The sequence below is a fragment of the Copadichromis virginalis genome, linkage group LG3, assembly GCF_057382275.1.
Source record: "Copadichromis virginalis isolate Kocher_CV1m ecotype Utaka linkage group LG3, C_Virginalis_male_GT1.1, whole genome shotgun sequence".
In the NCBI taxonomy this organism is placed as follows: domain Eukaryota; kingdom Metazoa; phylum Chordata; class Actinopteri; order Cichliformes; family Cichlidae; genus Copadichromis; species Copadichromis virginalis.
In genome coordinates this window covers 16,205,117-16,225,291 of record NC_140620.1, presented here as the reverse complement: position 1 = coordinate 16,225,291, position 20,175 = coordinate 16,205,117, and the positions used below count along the sequence as shown (strand labels likewise).

Genomic DNA, 20,175 nt, shown 5'->3' with positions numbered 1-20,175 from the left:
AATCTTTACAAAATAAGCTAGATGAGGTGTACTTGATTAAAGCTAAAGGAGCATATGTAAGGTCTAGAGCCAAGTGGATTGAACATGGAGAAAAAAATTCATCTTATTTCTATAGTCTAGAGAAGCGTAGACAAACAAAGAAAAAAATAACTAAATTGAGTAAGGATGGTACTATAATTGAGGAACCAAACAAAATAAGTGAGGAAATTAACATGTTCTATAGTAATCTGTATAAATCAAGAACTGAAAAAGAAAATGCAGATATCTTTTTTGATATGATTAAAGATCAGGTTAAAAAATTGGAAGAGGATGATAAAACATGGTTAGAAGAAGATTTGAAAATATCCGAATTAGATACAGCTCTAAAACAAATGAAAAATGGAAAATCGCCTGGAATTGATGGTTTAACGATTGAATTTTATAAAACCTTTTGGCAAGACATTAAAGATTTGTTATTTAATGGCTTTTTGGATTGTTTAAAAAATGAAGAACTATCCCCAACAATGAAAACAGGATTAATAACCTTATTACCCAAACCAAACAAAGATTTACAAATGCTAGACAATTGGAGACCCATAACACTTTTATGTAACGACTACAAATTATTAGCCTTAGTATATGCAAATAGGCTTAAAAGCGTCTTAACCAAATTGATTGATGAGTGCCAATCAGCGTTTATTAAAGGAAGGCAGATTCATAATAACATAAGATTAATATTAGATATGATTGACTATCGATCCTTTATTAATTCAGAAAGTTTAATACTATTTATTGACTTTTTTAAAGCATTTGATTCAATAGACCATAATTTTTTATTTAGATCTTTAGAACTTTTTGGATTTGGAAACAAATTTTGCAAAGTGATCAAACTGTTCTACAAGCAAATTTATAGTTATGTTTCGCTCAATCCAGGCATAACATCTAGGATAGACATATTCTGTGGAATTCGACAGGGTTGCCCAATTTCTCCAAAATTATTTATTCTTTGCACTCAATTAATGGCTTACCTCATTGTGAACCATTCAGACATCGAAGGAATAAACATTTTTGATATTGAACTGAAAATAAGTCAGTTTGCAGACGACACAGTAATATTTTTAAAGGATAAATCAATACTCGAGAAAGCATTGAATGTCATTTCAATTTTTTCTAAAGCTTCAGGCTTGTGTCTGAACCTAAAGAAGTGTGAACTTTTGCCACTTTATGATTGTTTGGAAAATAGCATGAGGACGATTCCAGTGAAAAATGAAGTTAAGTATCTAGGCATCTATTTAGACAAAGACATCAACACTAGAGAATCAAAAAACCTAAAAGACAAAATTGATGGCATGTCCAAAACACTAAATCATTGGTTGACGAGAGATATTACAATTTTTGGACGCAATCTATTATCCAAATCAGAGGGCGTCTCAAAGATGGTTTATCCAGCATACTCACTATACATTACCCCGAAAAGCATTAAAAAGATTAACTCTATAATCTATCAATTCATTTGGCGCAATAAAACACATTACATTAAAAAATCACAACTTGTCAAAGATTACGCTAAAGGTGGTATAAAGTCAATTGATTTTCAATCAATGGTTGGAGTATTTAAAATAAACTGGATAAAAGCCTTCCTCTTGAAACCTGACTCCATATGGTTCCATATCCCAAAAAATATTTTCAAAAAGGTGGGAGGGTTGGATTTTCTCCTGAAATGTGATTTTGATATATTGAAGTTGCCTGTGAAACTGTCAGAATATCATAAGCAGGTCTTGTCTTATTGGAAGATGGTGTTTGCCCATAACTTTTCACCACATTGCTCCACCTTGTGGAATAACAGAACAATTACAATTAATAAGAAGTCATTGTTTATTAAAGAGTGGTTTGAAAAAAACATAATCTTTATAACAGACTTACTTGATGAAAGGGGTCAGTTTCTCTCAGTGGGTGTTTTTAATGCTAAGTTTAACATTCAGTGTTCCCTTAGAGAATATGACAAGGTTTGTAAGGCAATCCCCTTACCTCTGTTGAGTTTGATTCAAGGTTATTTGTATTACTCTAAGGCACAAATTAGTCTACCTTCTTTACATCTAAACCAGATTCCTTTGACGGATAAAAACTGTAATAATAAAACCATGAACAAGATATTTAAAAACAAATTATTTCACGACTTTAACAGTAACACAAAACTAAAAGGGAGTAATGTTAAAATAACGAACAAATATACGCACTTTTTAAAATGGCCTATCCCCCCCAAAGTCAAAGAAATGCAATTTAAAATAATTAATGGATATTACCCAGCAGCTGAAATGCTTAAAAAAAGGTTTGGGTTTGAGATAGAGCCATGTGTAAGTTAGCTTTTAGTTAGCTTTAAACTCCATTTAAACTGTTTTAATTGTTGTCTTTTTGCCTTTTAATTTATTTTATATTTACATATATTTTGTGACTTTTGTACTGGAAAATTACTTTGTAAATACACTTTCCTTACTTTTTCCTGTGTTTTTGGTTTCCACTAAACTTCTAAAGGAAATATCAACTTCTTTAGGTTTCCTATACTTACTAGCTAGTCCCTCACAATATCAATTTGCTGCTGAGCAAATGTATGTGGTGGCATTTTGCAAGTTTTTGTCTCTCAGTTGCAGGCAGCTGTGGACAAAAATGACATAAAGCAGTACAACTGTTGCTGGGCAACCAAAGAAATGTATTGAAATGATATATAAATGTCTGTAAGGATCATAGATGCTGCAGATGTAGCTAATAATTCTATTTAGAGTACATGAATAATTGATACAGTGGTATTAGAAAAGTTAAGACTCTTATCCTGTTGTGTGTGTGCACACACCCAGACACACAGACTCTCACACACACGCAAGCGCACACACACACACACACACACACACACACATATATATATATATATATATATATATATCAGGAAGAAGGAACACGAGAAGCTGGAGAAATAGCAAGGGCTCAGAGAAGAGCTCGAGAGGATGTGGAGGGTGAAGGTAACGGTGGTCCCCGTGGTAATCGGAGCACTAGGTGCGGTGACTCCCAAGCTAGGCGAGTGGCTCCAGCAGATCCCGGGAATAACATCGGAGATCTCTGTCCAGAAGAGCGCAGTCCTGGGAACAGCTAAGATACTGTGCAGGACCCTCAAGCTCCCAGGCCTCTGGTAGAGGACCCGAGCTTGCTTGTTCTTGTGATATATATATATTTGATTGTTTGTTGTGGATTATACCAACCTCACGCTTTTTATCTTTATATGGATTTTTGTTGCATCCTGATGATTAGAAGAGTGTTTGAGGGTTTAACAGATTTCCTGAGAACAACAGTAAGTGTTTGCTGTCTTTTTCTAAAACTCACTTTTAGTCTTTTAAGCTAAAAAAAAAAAAAGCTAAAAAAATCAGTTTGAAGGTTTCACTTTACAATTCATCTCCATAGAAAAGGAGGAAACTTAGCAGAAAACCTCAAATTCTAAAACTGATGAGTCTTTGTTCTTTAATCGGACAGCACTGGATGAACTGGTGATTTACAGGCTACTGGTTTTGTAAACTGGTGCAAGCTGCTGTTGGTTCTCAGGTTAGTCAGAGTTGTGTCGCGGTGTTGTTTGATAAGCTGCTCGGCAGACACAGACCTCGGAGCTGAAGCCTAAATCGAAGCAGGAAGAGGTGCAGCAGGATGTGAGCTCGAAACTTGCTGTGGGAAACAAACTCGGTGCAGAGACAAAACAAACTTCTGCTTCAAAGACAAAAACGGTTCATACATGATGACTGACACATGAAGCAGGTTCAGATTTTTCCTGCGAGGATGGTTCAAGAACAGAAAGAATAAAACTTTCTTTCGACTTCACCTCTTCTGGTATGACGCACTTGTTTCTACTCGACCCCGCAGTGCAGCGTACCAATCGTCACAACGTCACAACTTCCTTAAAACAAACGTTCCTGATCCAATTGCTTTCTTTCAGCCTACATTTTAATCTCAGGACAGACTGAGACATTTAGAACAAACTAAGAGTCAGAACACCGGAAATGTCCGCTGTAGTTACGTCATTCACTTTGATGTTTGCCGTGTTCGTCTCTGCAGGTGAGATTTAACTTTGACATAAAACAGGAAGTAATGGCTGCATATTAAAAATATTTCCCTGAGAGCAATTTTCATACTATTCATATTATCAGCACGCTTCACTGTATAAGTGTTTATACAAAACACAGCTACTGTCATGCACAGTAATCTTCTCATTTACTGTAGATACTGTTATGAATAATAAGGGTCAAATTTGGAGCTTTAGGTGGAGGAAGCTGAAGTTCAGGTGTAGCTGTGCAGTGTGGGGAAAGAGTGCCCTCCAAAAGAGTCCCATAATAACCAGTGTTGTGAGCTCCAGTAGATTTGTTTTCTTTGTGTTCAGGCTGTGATCAGCTGACCTGCTGCTGCTTCTGATGCTTTTCTGCTCTTTGTGGATTAAAGCAGCTACAATCTACAACATATAAGCAGGAGTGACAAATAATCCTAAAGAACATCATCTGCTTGAACTGGTGACTCTAACATCCTTCTAGAAAAAAGTCCTGCATTTGGGCACTTATTATGAAGCATGACCTAAACTGAGAAACCATCCACCACTGTCAAATCCAAATGAGGATGTTGTCCCAGCTCATCAAATGTTTAAATTAAAAGTGATGTGTTGGTGTGTTTTTGTTTGTTTGGCTGCTGTAGAAGTGAACCATTGTAATTTGACCTTTAACCTTTCTCCTGTGTTGTTTCCTCTTTCAGACCAGAAAACCATCACAGCTGAGTGTGGACAGGACGTGACTCTGACATGTCGAGCTCCAAACAACAACAAGATCATAGTTGTAGAGTGGAGCCGAGCTGACCTGGAGCCACAACATGTTCTTTTGCAGCAGAATGGGCAGTTCGATCTAGAAAACCAGCATCCATCTTTTAAGAACCGGGTGGATCTGCAGGACAGACAGATGAAGGATGGAGACGTGTCTTTGATCCTGAAGGATGTGATGATTGATGACACTGGAACATACGACTGTCGTGTTCAGAGACAGAGAGAAAGATTAAGTCTCATCACCAGTGTCTACCTGCATGCTGATCCTCCAGGTGAGTGAGTAGAGTTCAGTGTGTGTGTGATCAGAGGTGAAGCTGCTTCCTGGTTGCTGTTTACTGATTATAAGTTGGAAGTGATTATGTTGTTATCGCAGCTGGATATGATCCTGCTTTTATTTTCTCTCCCTGTGCCGTCTGTTCCCAAACTCACCCACACAGCACATGGTGATTTTACAATCTCGGGTAGGATACTGTCCGTCCAAAGTCCAAGTTCCGGTGGTGGGCAATTTCTATTAGTTCCTAACGACTGAAAGTGATCAGTGTGTTGCAGGAAAATGTAAGAAAAAGGTATCAAATATACAAAAAAGGTGCGCAGTAGTCTGGAGTTCTGTGCCACTGCATACTACCATACGAACTGCCATCTTGTCCCACTAGTTTGCTTACAGAGCAAGTAGGTCCACGGAGGATGCCGGCATCAACACCTTTCACAGAGCACTGAGCCAAATGGAGATCAGGAAGAGTTATGTTAGGATTCAGATCCCCTCTGCCACCTGCTCTTTGATCACAGACTTCCTGAGATGGGGCGCTCCATCTCTGGGCCGGGGCCCTGGCCGGGCCTCGGGGCCTTGGGTCCTGGTTTGTGTGTTGCTGGGGTTGTGGGCGGGTGGGTGCATGGGGGCCCATCCCTGGCACAGGGTGCCGCCGGTGTGTCGAGCCGCCTGTGGGGCTCTTCAACCGGTGGGGGAGATTGTCACACCTTGCAGGAGCTTTCCTCCCCTCAGGAACTCTCTGCAGGAGGGGGAGATACAGGAGAGGTGGAGGAAGATCTCAGCCTGGGTGTCTATTGTCTCATGTAGTCTGGAAGATGAGTGGATGGTGGGGTGGGTGCAGTTTTCTCTGTGGTGGGGTTGGGTGGACTGTCCCGGGCTCTGTGGGGCCGGGGGGCGCTGCTGCGCTGGGCCCCGGTCTGGATGGGCCTGGGCCCCCTTTTCCCTGGCGGGTCGCGGAGTATGGGAGTGCCTACTGGGGTCAGCGGGGGAGCTCCCCATCTCCAGCTGCCTCCCTCCTCCCACTCCACCACAACCACCTACATATGCAGGGCCTTGGAGTAGGGGTATGTCACCAGGGTGCAGAGGAGGCTACCCCCCCCCCCCCCCGTCCCCTTCTGGCTGCCTCTGCCTCAATTTTATCCCACAACTTACACATTCACATTACTCACACCCTCATTACACATACATATAGGATCTTGGGGGTGGGCACAATACACGGAGTCCAAGTTACCATCAGGGTGTACACCTCACCCCTGGCATCGTTGCCCACCTCTCAATTTTAAATACACGTAGACATTGAGGGCTAACAGGAGGGACTATGCGCTTACCTGCTGCTCTCTGGCAGGTAGCTCCAAGCCCTCCTGGATTTTAATTGCACCTTAGAACACACATGCATCAACACTACTATGAGCGGGTGGAGGGAGGTTTGGAGTCTTCTCTCACCCCCGTTCACTGCGGCCTGCTGGAGCGGGGGGGCTAGGAGGAGTTGGCCGTCCGGCTGCGGTCTGGAGTGTGGGGCCTCCCTGCTGCTGCGGAGTCAGGCGGTCTGCCTCTCCCCACCGCAGGGAAAAGGGTAACACCACCTGGGTCTGGGTGCGGTTGCCCCCTCCAGGGGCAAGGGTACCTAGACCCGGTTTGTAGAGTACGCTTGGGGAGTGTGATCGTGTATACAGCGTCTCTTTATGTCTGTCTCCACGTCGGTTGAGTGTGAAGTGCACATGAGAGCATGAGGGTGGGAATGGATGTTTGTGTCTATATGTCAGGTTGGGTATCAGACGCCACCTCTCTGGGGACATCTCGGGCCTTCCAAGGTTTGGAGGCCTATCTCCACCCACCACCACTTCCCCTGCCGGTGGTGGACTCCCTCAGGTGTCGGTGCGTTGGTGGTTCTTTGTATCTGGGGGTAGAGCAGGGCGATATGGCCAAAAATATTTATCACGATATATATTTGAAAATTTGCGATAGCGATATAACTGACGATATAATTGATGCGAGACAAAATACAACTCCACAACATAACTAGCACAAAAAGACAACCTTCCATTTATTTTCACTTAAACAAGAAGCTGGTTTTTATGTACATTAAAGCTTTATAAAAATGTAACAGTGCAAATGCAAATTCCTTGCTAAAAGTTTAACCAAAAGGCATTTCCAGTAGAAATGGGCTGACATATCCTGAGCATAACCATGTATAATATCCACTGAAGTTAAAAAGAGGTGCTTTGCAACATTAAACTGCAGTGTGCAGTACGTATTTTTCGGACCATAAGGTTAAGCGAAACAAAGCAGCCAGATAAATCAAACTTTATTCAACTCTTTCTTCTTGCTTCCTCCACTTCTGTACCATTGATTCATTAATGCTGTATTCTATCACAGCTGCTCTATTCCCATGTTGTTGCAGTATATTAATGACTAACCTCGTATTGTGGATGGATTATCTCAGTTGTTCTCCTGACTGAAGTTTGGTCCGTTTACAGCATCCTGCCATGCGATTGCATTTGTGTCTAACCATGAGGAACCTTCACGTTAACTTTTATAAGTGGAAAAGTGGTAGTGTTCGTCCTCCAGCTTCACTGTTTATGTTATGCTAACATAGCTGTGTCGCTAGCGATCAGGTAGCACATCATTAAATACCAGCTAGCCCAACTTCAGTAACCCTACAAACGTCACTGCTGTTTAGTTTCCTGTCTTCATTTATGTTGGAAGTGATAGCAGAGCTGTACGTTTGAATTTTTTCAGAAATCTCTCAGTCAGAACATGCGATATCATGCTTAGGTAACTAGCGAAACTAGCAAGCTAACTTCCGCTAGCTTCCTGCTAACTTCTAACTCCGTTAAATGTAATAACTTTTGTTTTCATGGATGCCTGGAAGTTAAACTTTATAGTTACACCTGGTAAAGCAGCAATGCTGATCGTTTTATTAAAGATGAAAGAATTTAGACAGTTTTTAACTTTCAGTGATGCTGCAGTGTTTGTTTGACCTGAAGCATACAGAGTTTAGGACCCAGATTACTCCCAGATTTAAGAGCATCTTTAGTCCGACAAATACGACAATAACGACGGCCGCTTGCATGTTCTGCAAAAAAAATGTGCTTTGTTGTGGATCTGACGGACAAACACCAAACCAGTTCCACAACACGGAAGTGGCACCATTTTTTACAAACCAATTCTGGTTCATCTGTTTCACTCAACAATCGGCCATGTGCGTATGAAAACAAAGGCACTGCGCATGCGCGTTTTACTCCTATTCTATCGCGATATTTCATTTTCCTATCGTTGCCTAACATTATACCGGTATTACCGTGAACGGTATAATATGGCCCAGCCCTATCTGGGGGTGGGCGTCCGGGTACACACCGGCTCACTCCTTGGCGGCCGCTTATTGGGGCTCGCTCGGGCCATTTCAGAGGTGGGGTGCCCCCGGCCTCTCGGCCTGGGGCTCGGTCACTCAGGCACAGCTGGCTGCCGGCGGAGCTCGCGGGCGCGTCACTGCAACTCCCCCTGGCTTCTGCTCCGCGGCTGCTGAATGAGCCCTCATCTGGGACTCTCCTTAGCTCTTACTGGGACAGTGGCGCAGCTGCCCCTCTGTGGGTCTTCCTTGGTCTCTTGTGTTCTGGGGGCCTCTGGATGTCTGGAGTTTTGATCTCCTCCATACCTGCTTGATACCATAGAGGACAGGGCTGTGGCTCCCCACACTCCCTAGCAGATCTTTACATGGAGAAACCTTTGGAATGCAAGCATGCTGATCCACACAGGTATGCACACAGGTGTACACATGGGTATTCACAGACGCGGACTACAGCTTTCTTGGCTGCTGCCTCAAAGCACACTGTGCACTGTCTATCTTGAGTGTTGCACAATATCGTTTATTATTTAGTAACTATTGATATCTATGGCTAGCTAGTTTATTGTGATGGTGCTTTTTTTTCCTATTATTATGTTGCTCTTTGTTGTTTGCTGTCTCCTCTGTTTTTTTTCTCCATACAGGTGACCCAGGAGTTTTGTTTTTTGTTTTTTTTCTCTCTTCCCCCCCTTCTCACCGTCTCTTCTCCCCTTTGGTTTTCTTTCATTCTTTCCCCCTGTCCTATCCCACAGTCATGTCTGTCCCGTTTGCAACTGAAAATAAAATAAATTCATAATTATAATAAAGGTCAATCAAATGGACCAATATGGCAAGGCCATGATGATCCACTTGGTAAAATAAATCCGCTTGGCATCTTTCTTGGCCTCAAGACAACAATTCTGATGGCTATAGATCCAAACGGGACAAAAAAAAAAAAAAGATCACAGACTTCCTAAGCATCCTCAGTCAGTCTGACCGACCATCTGTAGGGGATCACACTCCTCAGCCTGTGTCATTTTTATCTTGAAGGGTGCTGTACAAATAAACTTTTATTTACTTATTACTGAGGTGTTTCAGGCCTCCAGGGTGAGGTGTTCTGGGCATGTCCCACAGGGAGGACGCCCAAGGGTAGAAATAGGACACGCTGGCGAGATAATATCCACCGGCTGGCGTGGGAATGCATTGGTGCTCTTCTGGAAAGGCTGGAGGAGGTGGCTGGGTCGGGGCTTTTGTGCTTAAGCTGCTGCCGCCGCACCCCAGCCCAGGATAAGTGGAAGAAAATGGATGGATTCTTGGAATCTGTCACCACCTTCAGGTTTCTGGGCACCCATAACTCCACTTAGGGCTGCTCAATTAATCGAATTTTAATCACGATTACGATCTGGGCTTTCAACGATCATTAAAAATGACTGAGCCGATTATTAGCCCCTCCCTCATTTATCCGCGACACCTTAAAGGCCGGTCCGTGAAAATATTGTCGGGCATAAACCGGTCCGTGGCGCAAAAAAGGTTGGAGACCGCTGATTAAGAGGACCCGAGGGAAGCTCGGAAAGCTAAGCAGAAGTTATTTGGAGAGTGACTGCCGTTGGTTGAAAAGAGAGTTTAAAAAAAAAAAACTTCAGTGGTGTTGCACACTATTTTATATTATTTTTTTAAAGTCATTGTTAACCCTTTAAAGCCGGTCAGAGCAGCACGCTCCATTTTGCGTAACTATTTTTAAATCCCTGTAGAACCTGAACCGTGTAAGCTAGCGCAATAATTTGTTTTGCATATGAAACCGGAGGAGTTGTACTTACATCTGATGCCATCAGCTTGTCCTCGGTCACGGTTTCCTTCCACATATAGCTTTGCAAAAATTGCATAAAAAGCGCTTGCAGGAACAAAAACATAATATTCCAGAAACACGCTTTGCCGTTCCTATCAGCTGTTCGTAACACTTCCCACAGTGAAATGATGCACATGCTGTTTTCTTTGCAAATTTGCATCATAGGATTGTTTTTTGTTTTTCCTGCAGTATATAAAAATTGCTGTATCTCCAAAATAAAACTATGAAGACACTCAAAATAAATTTCCTGTGGTGGGAAACTATTTTTTGCAACTTTATTGTATTTAAAGTTTTGAGGGATAAACCTCTTAAATTTCTCCAAGTAGAAATATATGTAAACAAAACAAAAGCGATTTTCAATTTTTTTTGTAGTTTATTGCACTTTTTTGCAATTTATGTAATTACTATGGACTTAATGCATACATATTATTAAAATATGGGCTATAACAGTTGTATTGATGTATAGCAACTTGAAATGCTCCCACAAATGGCACTACAGCATATAAAAAAAAAATAATATAAGCTCTGGTGGACTTGGTTCTATAGTAGGTCTTAAAGGGTTAAATAAATATCGTCAAATAATCGTGATCTCAATTTCAGTGAAAATAATCGTGATTATCATTTTTGCCATAATCGAGCAGCCCTAACTCCACTGATTTCACCTGGACACCAACTCCCAAGGCCCAGCAGCAACTGCACTTGCTCTTTGTCCGGAGAAAGAATAACCTGGACCAGAAGCTGCTGCTGGCCTTCTGCTGCTCCTCAGTGGAGAGTGTGTTCTCCTGCTGCCTGGGTGTTTGCTACACAGGGCCACAACTGAGAACAAGGCTGCACTGAGGGTAATTACCACTGCCCAAAAAGTCATTGTCTGCCCTCTGAAACCCCTGGGGATCATCACTAGATCCTCCTGTCTCAGGAAGACCAGGACCACCACAGGTGACCCTTTGTTCCCCGCCCACCACCTGTTTGACCCGCTGCCCTCTGGTTGACCCCTCAGGTCTATCAAGTCCCAAACCTCCAGACTCACTAACAGCTTCTTCCTCTCGGCCATTTGCACTGTTAACCAACACTGTCCCTCCACATCCCACGCTTGCAGACCCGTATCACCGATCTGAGCCATGGTCTGAGTACCTCCATCATCACTCAGGCAAACACACATGAACTCTATTCGGACAAAGTCTTTTCTTTAACAGCTTTCCTCCAATATAAGCTAACGTTTACACCGTAACTTTAAGCTAGCAGCATAAAGACGGTAAAACACGTAATAATATCTACAAATGCATCTTAAAGCTGTTATATTAGCACTCGGTGTATTACTAACATAACCACATTAACATTACTGACACTCGCTGACTTTTAATAGTCATTCTATAAATGCTGTCCGTTTAAATGGTCTTACCTGTACACACTGCATATCCACCGGATTGCAGCCAGAGTGGATTCTGGAGTCTTCCACGCTCCTGTTAGTGATCCTCCATCTGGATGGATGAGAACAACCTTCTGAACAATCTAGCAGGAGATGGCCCATATCTATGGGACTGATTTGTGCTAATAACGCCCATTGTATGGACTGATAACAGTATAACTGATAACAGATAACAAGTTTTAACAATAACAATAACTTTTTTTTTTTTTTTTTTTTTTTTAACAATAACTGATAACAGCCGAAGCGGGTGAATAAAGTCACCCAGTAGCTAGCTGTGCCATTACCCAGCATACATCACTCCCTCCATAAATGCAATAAACCATACAAAAGTATTGTTCTACCTGTTTTTCAGGTAGTTGTTTACATTATATAATTTATTGTGTTCTGTATACGTCACTACAATGTGATTTCGGAAATATATAAATATACGGACAACAGGCTCTTCCGCGGCAATCTCTTCAATCGGAGGACCCTTCACGTCAATTCCCGACGCGAGGGGGGTACCCTGCGCGTCCATAAGTGCAGCAGAGGGAGCCTGACCATGCGTCACACGTTTGACGAGTTGGGAGTGAGAACGTGTTGGATTATCCATTGTTTAAATGTCCCGGGCAGTCGAAAAGGAGGCAGAGCTGTTGAGAAATGCTAGGAGCTAACTGGGCGCTAACCGTATCAATCAAATATATTGAATGTCGCAATGTTGGCAAAGAGAGGAAGTGACGTAAGATTTGCGCATGCGGGGTACCGATCGGATTTCCGGTACGGATCGGGTAGTGACACTCCCCCCTCTGCTGCTTTACGCTGGGCAGAGGGGGGAGGGGCGGTAGAGCCAGAGGGAGAGAGAGAGAAAGAGAACCAGGGACAGCAACAACGTCACATTAGAAAGGTATAGTAATCATCCACAACTATTTTCGGTTGCAGATGATAAAGGATTCAGAAAGTTTATTCATGCAGGTCCATATGACAGAGAATATGCATCTTCTGTTTGTTTTCATATTATAATTTATATTTAATTGTGTTGTGGTTTGCAGTGTTTTGTGTTGTTTCACTTTAAATTTGTAAAAGGAAAAAGCTGAAAATTTAAATAGTTAAAAGTTGAAATGTGAATAGTTGATTTTTGTATTATATGATTTATTTATTACATTTTATGTGGAGAGAATAAATAAAAGTATATTTACGGTGGCCCCTAGAGACAAAGCACATACAAACTTCAAATCACGTACAAAACACAAGAGAAATGCTCCAGGATGCTGGGCGCAGTGTTGAGCTTTTGTTACCTAGTGGCTACACAAACCAGCAAGTACCAACGACCGGATTTGGTGTGTGGTAGTAACAGGTAAATGAACTTTTTTTTTAAAATTATTTGAATATATATGAGTGCCTGTGTATAAATACACAAACAATACATACATGCTTTCAATTGTGTAATTTAAGTGATCTAGTAGCTCTGCTTTGGAAGTTCAGTTCATGCTAGAAATGTGTTTTGGAGTTACGTGTTTTGTCTCTAGGGGCCACCGCATATATTTATATATAAACATATATAAATAAAACCACTTCTTTTTTTACATTAGTAACACCTTTTCTTTTTAGTGAGCCGAACCGAAAGAGCCAATCTCTAAAAAGAGCCGGAAATCCCACAAATGCAATCGTCTGATATGAATGGAATGAGAGCGTAAACAATCCACAACCTGTGTGCAATAAAACAAGTTAATTGTCATGCTGTCTCAGTAAATCTGTTTTGTGTTTTATTCAATTTTATTTTGCGTGAAATGAAATATTGTCCGATATAACAGATTTTTAAATCACGTGTTAGTATTGGAATTGGTCCCGTATAAATCTGATTATAACCTGGAATAAGCATTCCAAACATCCAAATAATGACATAATGCACTAAATAGCTAGCTTCTGCATTGCTATGATGTGCTGTTCTTTTTAATATTAATATTTAATATTCTTATCATCCACATAATAAACAGGATCACTAACAGATAAACTAGCCTCTGTTGATCATTGTGTACATAACACAGCATCGAGGGGTTGTTTGGAGAAACCGGTGCAGTGAAGAGTAACTGAGCATTGTTATGGAAAAAAACACCACGAAGCAGCTCTGTAATCTGAACCAACCTACTCTGCTTTGGTGAAATCATGTTGAAATTACTAACTAGTTGTTAGACATTAGCATATTTCCTTATGCTGACAACAGCTAAAGCTTGATCACAGAGTTATTGTGCTAATTTTCAAAAAAAAAAGTTTGTATAGAATATAAAGTTAACTTATCTTTTAAGGTTGACTTTTGAGTTGATTTCATTATTAACACTGTCAGAATACAGTCCGTAGGCAGAAAATACTTTTTTCCCCTTCTGGCCGTGTTTATTTGATTCGAAAATTGCATTTTAATTATGTTAAAGCATAATCAAGAGACATCTGAACACCCACAAAGTTTTGGCAATCTCTTTAATTTTTAAGCCAGTGACCACCCTTTTTATGAGTTAAGCATGTTAATATCAATCTCTGGAAGAATCAATGACGATCTTCTTACGTCCTCATTTGTATTTAAAGTCCAACATCTCCCTCTAGTGGCCATATATAAACATGTGTGAAGATGGTGTTCATGTAAATGTGAATCATAGTGTTCCAGTCAGTCATCAGTGTGTCTCTGCACAGCTGTAATTAAAATGTGTTCAGAGGGCCTCAGTGTCTGAATGGTTCCAGTTCAGCTCCATAACAGCAGCGTCCCTCGTTTGATTCCTGTGTTTCAGCTCATATCTGCCTCTCTCACTGAGGGGGACGTCCACTACATGGACATGGATTTGTTCACCAACCAAACTACAGATCACTGAGAGGAGAAACTTTGTGAATAAACTTAGAAATGTCACTAAGCAGGACGAGCTTGATTGTCTCATAGAAAACTCATCGTCTGGATTAAAATGTCATGTAAATGTCTCAGTTTAACCTTAAGTGAACAGTATTGTTATTGTTATTTTCTCTAACTTAGACACTACAATGGGCTTGTAATTGGCAGTAACATACGTGCACATGTTCATAGCCATGTGCACGTATGTGTTACATTTAAAGTACTTTACAGGGGCACTGGAGCGTGACTGTCTGTGTGTTTTAGATCATCTTTACTGGACGTCATTAGCTCTGCACTTTGTACTAACAGAGGAAGACACAGACTCAGAGGAAGAGGGCGGGCTTTACTTGGTGTCAGTGACAGAAATGAAAAAAAGCTCAAATGAGTGAGAAGGACGATGAAGGAAACATCTGTGCTGTGTCTGCTCTGTAAGTAGAATCTCTGTGTTTGTTTGAATTCTTGTACTTTGACTGTCTGCTCTCCTGATAACTGATGATGGAGGAGAAGACATGAAAAACAAATCAGGCTGAATTCAAGTTCAAAACACCACGAGGACCAACTGCAGGTCTGAACTGACTCTTTATCTTTGCTCTAAACTTTGACATGTTGCTGGCATTACATAGAAAATGAGCTGATATATCAGAGATGAGTTTGTGGGTTTGTCAGCTGTTTGTGTGGAGTTGTTCTTTATACAGAAATTCTTTTATTGCTGCCATACAATCTGCATCATTATAATTGCATTAATAACTGATAGGTTTGTAGCATAAACCTATTCGCTGGAACGTTAAGGACAATTTGCTACGCAGCAAAAAGCAAGACTCAAGGCACCAAAGTTCTCTGGTTTACTCATGCATGAGGGAGACCTGCCTGGAGCCAAGCGTCGTCCCACCACTTGACCTCCGTCAGACTCTCAGCCAGGTTCCCCATAGCACTCCTTTTATTGTGGTTACATGAATATGCATAGGGTCATTAACATATAGCATCTTACATAGGTATACATGTGAACAAAGAATACTGTGTGTGTGTGTGTGTGTGTGTGTGTGTGTGTGTGTGTGTGTGTGTGTGTGTGTGTGTGTGTGTGTGTGTGTGTGTGTGGTACTGCTGATCAAAAGGGTCATATAACATGAAAGTACAAAAGCAAACATCCTTGGTCAGGAAGAGGGTAGCCTCCCCCTCACCCTAGATGGTTCACCCTAGATAACACGGTGAGGAAGTCCAGCAGTTCATCTAAACAAAGAGCACTTAGACTAGAACAGACGTAGCTACGTTAATCCTACCATAAAACAATAAGACAAGGTACGACTCGTGCTCCTAGGATGTAGGTGTGCATTCCAGTGTGGAATACACACCAAGCCTCTGTAGCCTGCTAAAGATCACACATCCTATCACTACACAATTGATTATACACCTCTAAGCCTCTGGTTAAATGTTTCCTAATACAAATGACAATAATAAAATCTAAACCCATCAATAACATTCTTTACAGCATTATTTCATCTAATAATATTTCTCACAGTATTGATATTGCATTACAGTTGTTTATTGAAGATGTCCATTTGAGGATCCTTCCATTATGTTAACTTTTATTACAAGTACGGTTAGAAGTATTTTATACACATTGCATATCTGTGCTTATTTTGAGTTGATGTTCAGTTCATTAAGGGTCTAAAGCTTCACTGGCGTGACTGTCCAGGTGATACATGCTGAGGGAAACTAGAACATAGAAGGATAACTGCAATGCATGCTTACAACACATATAATCTAGGAATGTGTCAGGCCTGAGGTCTTAACTCATTTGGAGTCTCACTATATTTTACTCTAATTGGCAACAGATGACCAGAGTCAATAATTAGCCCCAGAGACCCTGAGGGCTTAAGATTATTACCTTGTATAGAAGGTGTTATAGAAAAGAGAAGTTCTATGTCTGCTTATAGCTATAAAAAATGTACGATTAACTGTGACTAATGTCTGGAACCTATTTTAATCTGTCATTGACGCCATGGGGGGGGCGTGTACCCCACTGCTTTATAAGTATCCACGACATGTATTTTGGTCAGAAGACATATGTTGATGTTTTCTCCGGGCTGTTAATAAACTCAACGTTTGATTGCACTTTTCTGGGGCCTCCGTGGTTTGTGACACTGCTCTGCATTGATCGATTTCGCGACAATGTTCACCTCAAATCAACCTGAGTGTCATTTCTCTTTAGTTCTGATCTCACTGCTGAGCTGCACAACAAACCAAGGTCAGTAACCTTCTTCTGTCACAGTTTAAACCTGATATACTCTGACAGGTTTTACACATTTGGATTAAAACTTTCAGTAAAGATCTCAAAGACGTGATCATCAGTTTTTAATTTTAACCCTCACAGCTCGTCTGACTGTGAGTCCCAGCAGCTCTCAGTTATTTGAAGGAGTCTTTGTGTCTCTGAGCTGTGAGGAGGACGACAGCTCTGCTGGATGGACTCTGAGGAGAAACACAAGCAAACGACAGAGGACTCAGTGTGGAAGAGATGGGTGGGGAGAAGGTGCTGGTTCTTCCTGTAACATCACTATGGTGTCTTATGACAGTGGAGTTTACTGGTGTGAGTCCAGAGAGGGTCCCATCAGTAACATGGTTAACCTGACAGTCACTGGTAAGCTGAGTGTGTGGAGTTAGTGTTGATGAAGCTGTGTGTAAATGGATGAAATGCTGTAGTTTGTCTCTGTGTTGAGGTGGATCAGTGATCCTGCAGGGTCCTGTCCTCCCTGTGATGGAGGGAGATGACGTCACTCTGCTCTGTAAAACAAAGACCACTCCCTCCAACCTCCCAGCTGCTTTCTATAAAGATGGCTCCCTCATCAGGAAGCAGCCTACAGGTCACATGACCATCCAGCATGTTTCCAGGTCTGATGAAGGCCTCTACAAGTGTGACATCAGCGGTCATGGAGAGTCTCCATCCAGCTGGATCACTGTCACAGGTGACACACTCACCTGTCTGTGTTTCTGCAGCTTTCAACATTCACAATGTGACGACAACTTAATGACTGTGTTTGCTTTATTTCAGACGAACACACCACCACACCTCCACCTACATCCACACCTCCACCTACATCCACACCTCCTCCTGGTTCCTCTCTCAAACATATGTTGTCATCTGTTGGATCAGTCTGTGTTGTGGTTCTGCTGGTGTTACTGGTTCTACTGGGGAGACAATGTGTTCACAGGAAACCTGAAGGTGAGACTCAGTGATAGGTTTGTAGCTTGTACCTATCCGCTGGAACGTTGAAGACAATATAATTACACTGCAAAGCAAGACACAAGCAGGCTGGTTTACTCATGCATGAGGGAAATCTGGCTGGGGCCAAGTGTCGTCCCACCACCTAGCCTCCGTCAGACTCTCAGCCAGGCTCCCCATAGCACTCCTTTTATTGTGGTTACATGAATATGCATAGGGTCATTAACATATGACATCTTACATAGGTATACATGTGAACAAAGAATAGTGTGTGTGTGTGTGTGTGTGTGTGTGTGTGTGTGTGTGTGTGTGTGTGGGGTCTAGATGTGACCCTGTGAAGACTCCCCAAAGCTGGTGCCAGGAGTCTAGCGGTCCATCTGAACAAAGGGCTCTTATACTTAAACAGATATACGTGTGCTTGCTATACCATAAATCAACAAGAAAAGAGAAACTCTCCTAGGGACTATGTGATTTATACCAAGGACACTCTAGAAGAACGGATGCACTCCCTAACACACAGAGCTGTTACTTTAGGATGAAACATCCTTTCAATCCACCAATGATTATATACACTTCTAAGCATATATGAGTAAATATTTCTAAGCATAAATGACAATCAACAATACAAATCTAACACTCAGACTTCCTGATCTTTCATGTCTGAGTTTGTTTAGTAGAATAAAGTTCACATTCATTATAATGACAGTAACAACTATCTTAAATGTAATCACTGTTTAGATATTTAATTTATATCATTGTTCATGTTGGATAATTTCAGCAGGTCAAGAAGAAACTGGAGAAGATGACATCATCACTCATGTCATGTACAGTTTCATCAAATCATCAACAACAGCCAGTCAGACGAAGCAGAGGTGATGTTGTGTTTTCTTCATGTTGTTATACTGCGATAACATTTGTGCGTGTAGATCAGGGGTTCCATTATGTTTATATATATTTCTTCATTATTTATTGATACTGAAAGTTAAAGAAACAAGAACACATTCATCTTTTGGGGATGTTTTGAGTTCAACAGATTTTCTGGGATCATGTTAGCAACTTTTCCTTTTTGTCTCCTCAGCAGGAAGTGAAGCCAAACAGCAAAAGGATCTCAATCCCCTGCTTAAGATCCCCTAGAGCAGGGGTCAGCAACCTTTAACACCCAAAGAGCCATTTGGACCCGGTTTCCACGCAAAAGAAAACACTGGGAGGCACAAATACTTTTTGACATCTAAAATGAAGATAACACTGTATATATTGTTTTTTACTTTTTATGCTTTGTGTGAACAACTAAGGTGTGCTGCTTTTGAAATCCATGAAGTGCTACAGAGAAAATTACATTTTATTTATGTAATTAACACATTTTGAACTCTTAAAGAAATATAACAAAAGGAAAAACACCCAGCTGAACTAAAATGATCCAGCAAACAAAAACTGTTGTGAGCCGCCACCCTCATATCGCCTTTGGGCTTTTGGAGCCTCTAAAAGCTACAGGACAGTATTTCTTGAGGAGTGGAATCAGAGAAACCTGCTCAAGGTAAACCAAAGTGTCAGGTTACGTCAAATCTTGGTTTGGTGTGGATTTAAATCAAATCAAATTAAATCAAATCACTTTTATTGTCACATCACATGTGCAGGTACATTGGTACAGTACATGTGAATGAAATTCTTGTGTGCGAGCTTCACAAGCAACAGAGTTGTGCAAAAATACAATAACGTAAACAAGCAAAATACAAGAATGGCTACATCTGAAACTAATAAATATATGTACAATATATAATAGTATATGCATTCCTGGATGTGTATACTAAATATGTTTTTCTACGTGTGTGTGTGTGTGTGTGTGTGTGTGTGTGTGTGTGTGTGTACACATATTTTACAAATTAAATAGAGTAAACAATAAATAAAATATATAAAAATATACAGAGTTGAATATGTGCAAAACAGTGGCGTTACTGTACAGTATGGAGTGCATAATGTTAAAGTTCCAGTAGTGAAGCTGAGGTGTCTATGAAGTGTTCAGCAGTCTGATGGCCTGGTGGAAGAAGCTGTCTCTCAGTCTGCTGGTACGGGACCGGATGCTGCAGAACCTCCTTCCTGATGGAAGCAGTCTGAACAGTTTATGGCTGGGGTGACTGGAGTCCTTGATGATCCTCCCCGCTTTCCTCAGGCAGCGCTTCCTGTAGATGTCTTGGAGGGAGGGAAGCTCACCTCCAATTATCCGTTCAGAGCACCGCACTACTCGCTGGAGAGCTTTGCAGTTGTAGGCGGTGCTGTTGCCATACCAGGTGGTGATGCATCCAGTGAGGATGCTCTCAATGGCACAGTGATAGAAGGTCCTGAGGATGCGGGGGCTCATGCCGAATCTTTTCAGTCTCCTGAGAAAGAAGAGGCGCTGCTGCGCCTTCTTCACTGTTTTGTTTGTGTGT

The 20,175-nt window shown here is 41.4% G+C and overlaps 1 protein-coding gene and 1 long non-coding RNA gene across 3 annotated transcripts in view; both read left to right on the top strand.

Moving 5' to 3' along the window:
* Positions 1-20,175, top strand: part of LOC146713048 (programmed cell death 1 ligand 1-like) — a 178,376-nt gene that overhangs the window by 87,563 nt on the left and 70,638 nt on the right. Inside the window, exon 2 of one of the 2 annotated variants that reach the window (XM_085452394.1) lies at positions 4,756-5,189. The exons of the other annotated variant lie outside the window; for it this stretch is intronic. Within the exon in view, the coding sequence (XP_085308520.1) occupies positions 4,756-5,099 (344 nt within the window). The 3' untranslated portion in view covers positions 5,100-5,189. Of the gene's footprint in view, positions 1-4,755; positions 5,190-20,175 lie in introns of those variants that run through there. 2 annotated transcript variants of the gene reach the window in all.
* Positions 17,582-19,833, top strand: LOC146713051 (uncharacterized). Its single transcript, XR_014919123.1, has 3 exons — positions 17,582-17,749; positions 18,528-18,621; positions 18,831-19,833. It is a non-coding gene; the product is annotated as an uncharacterized LOC146713051 (long non-coding RNA).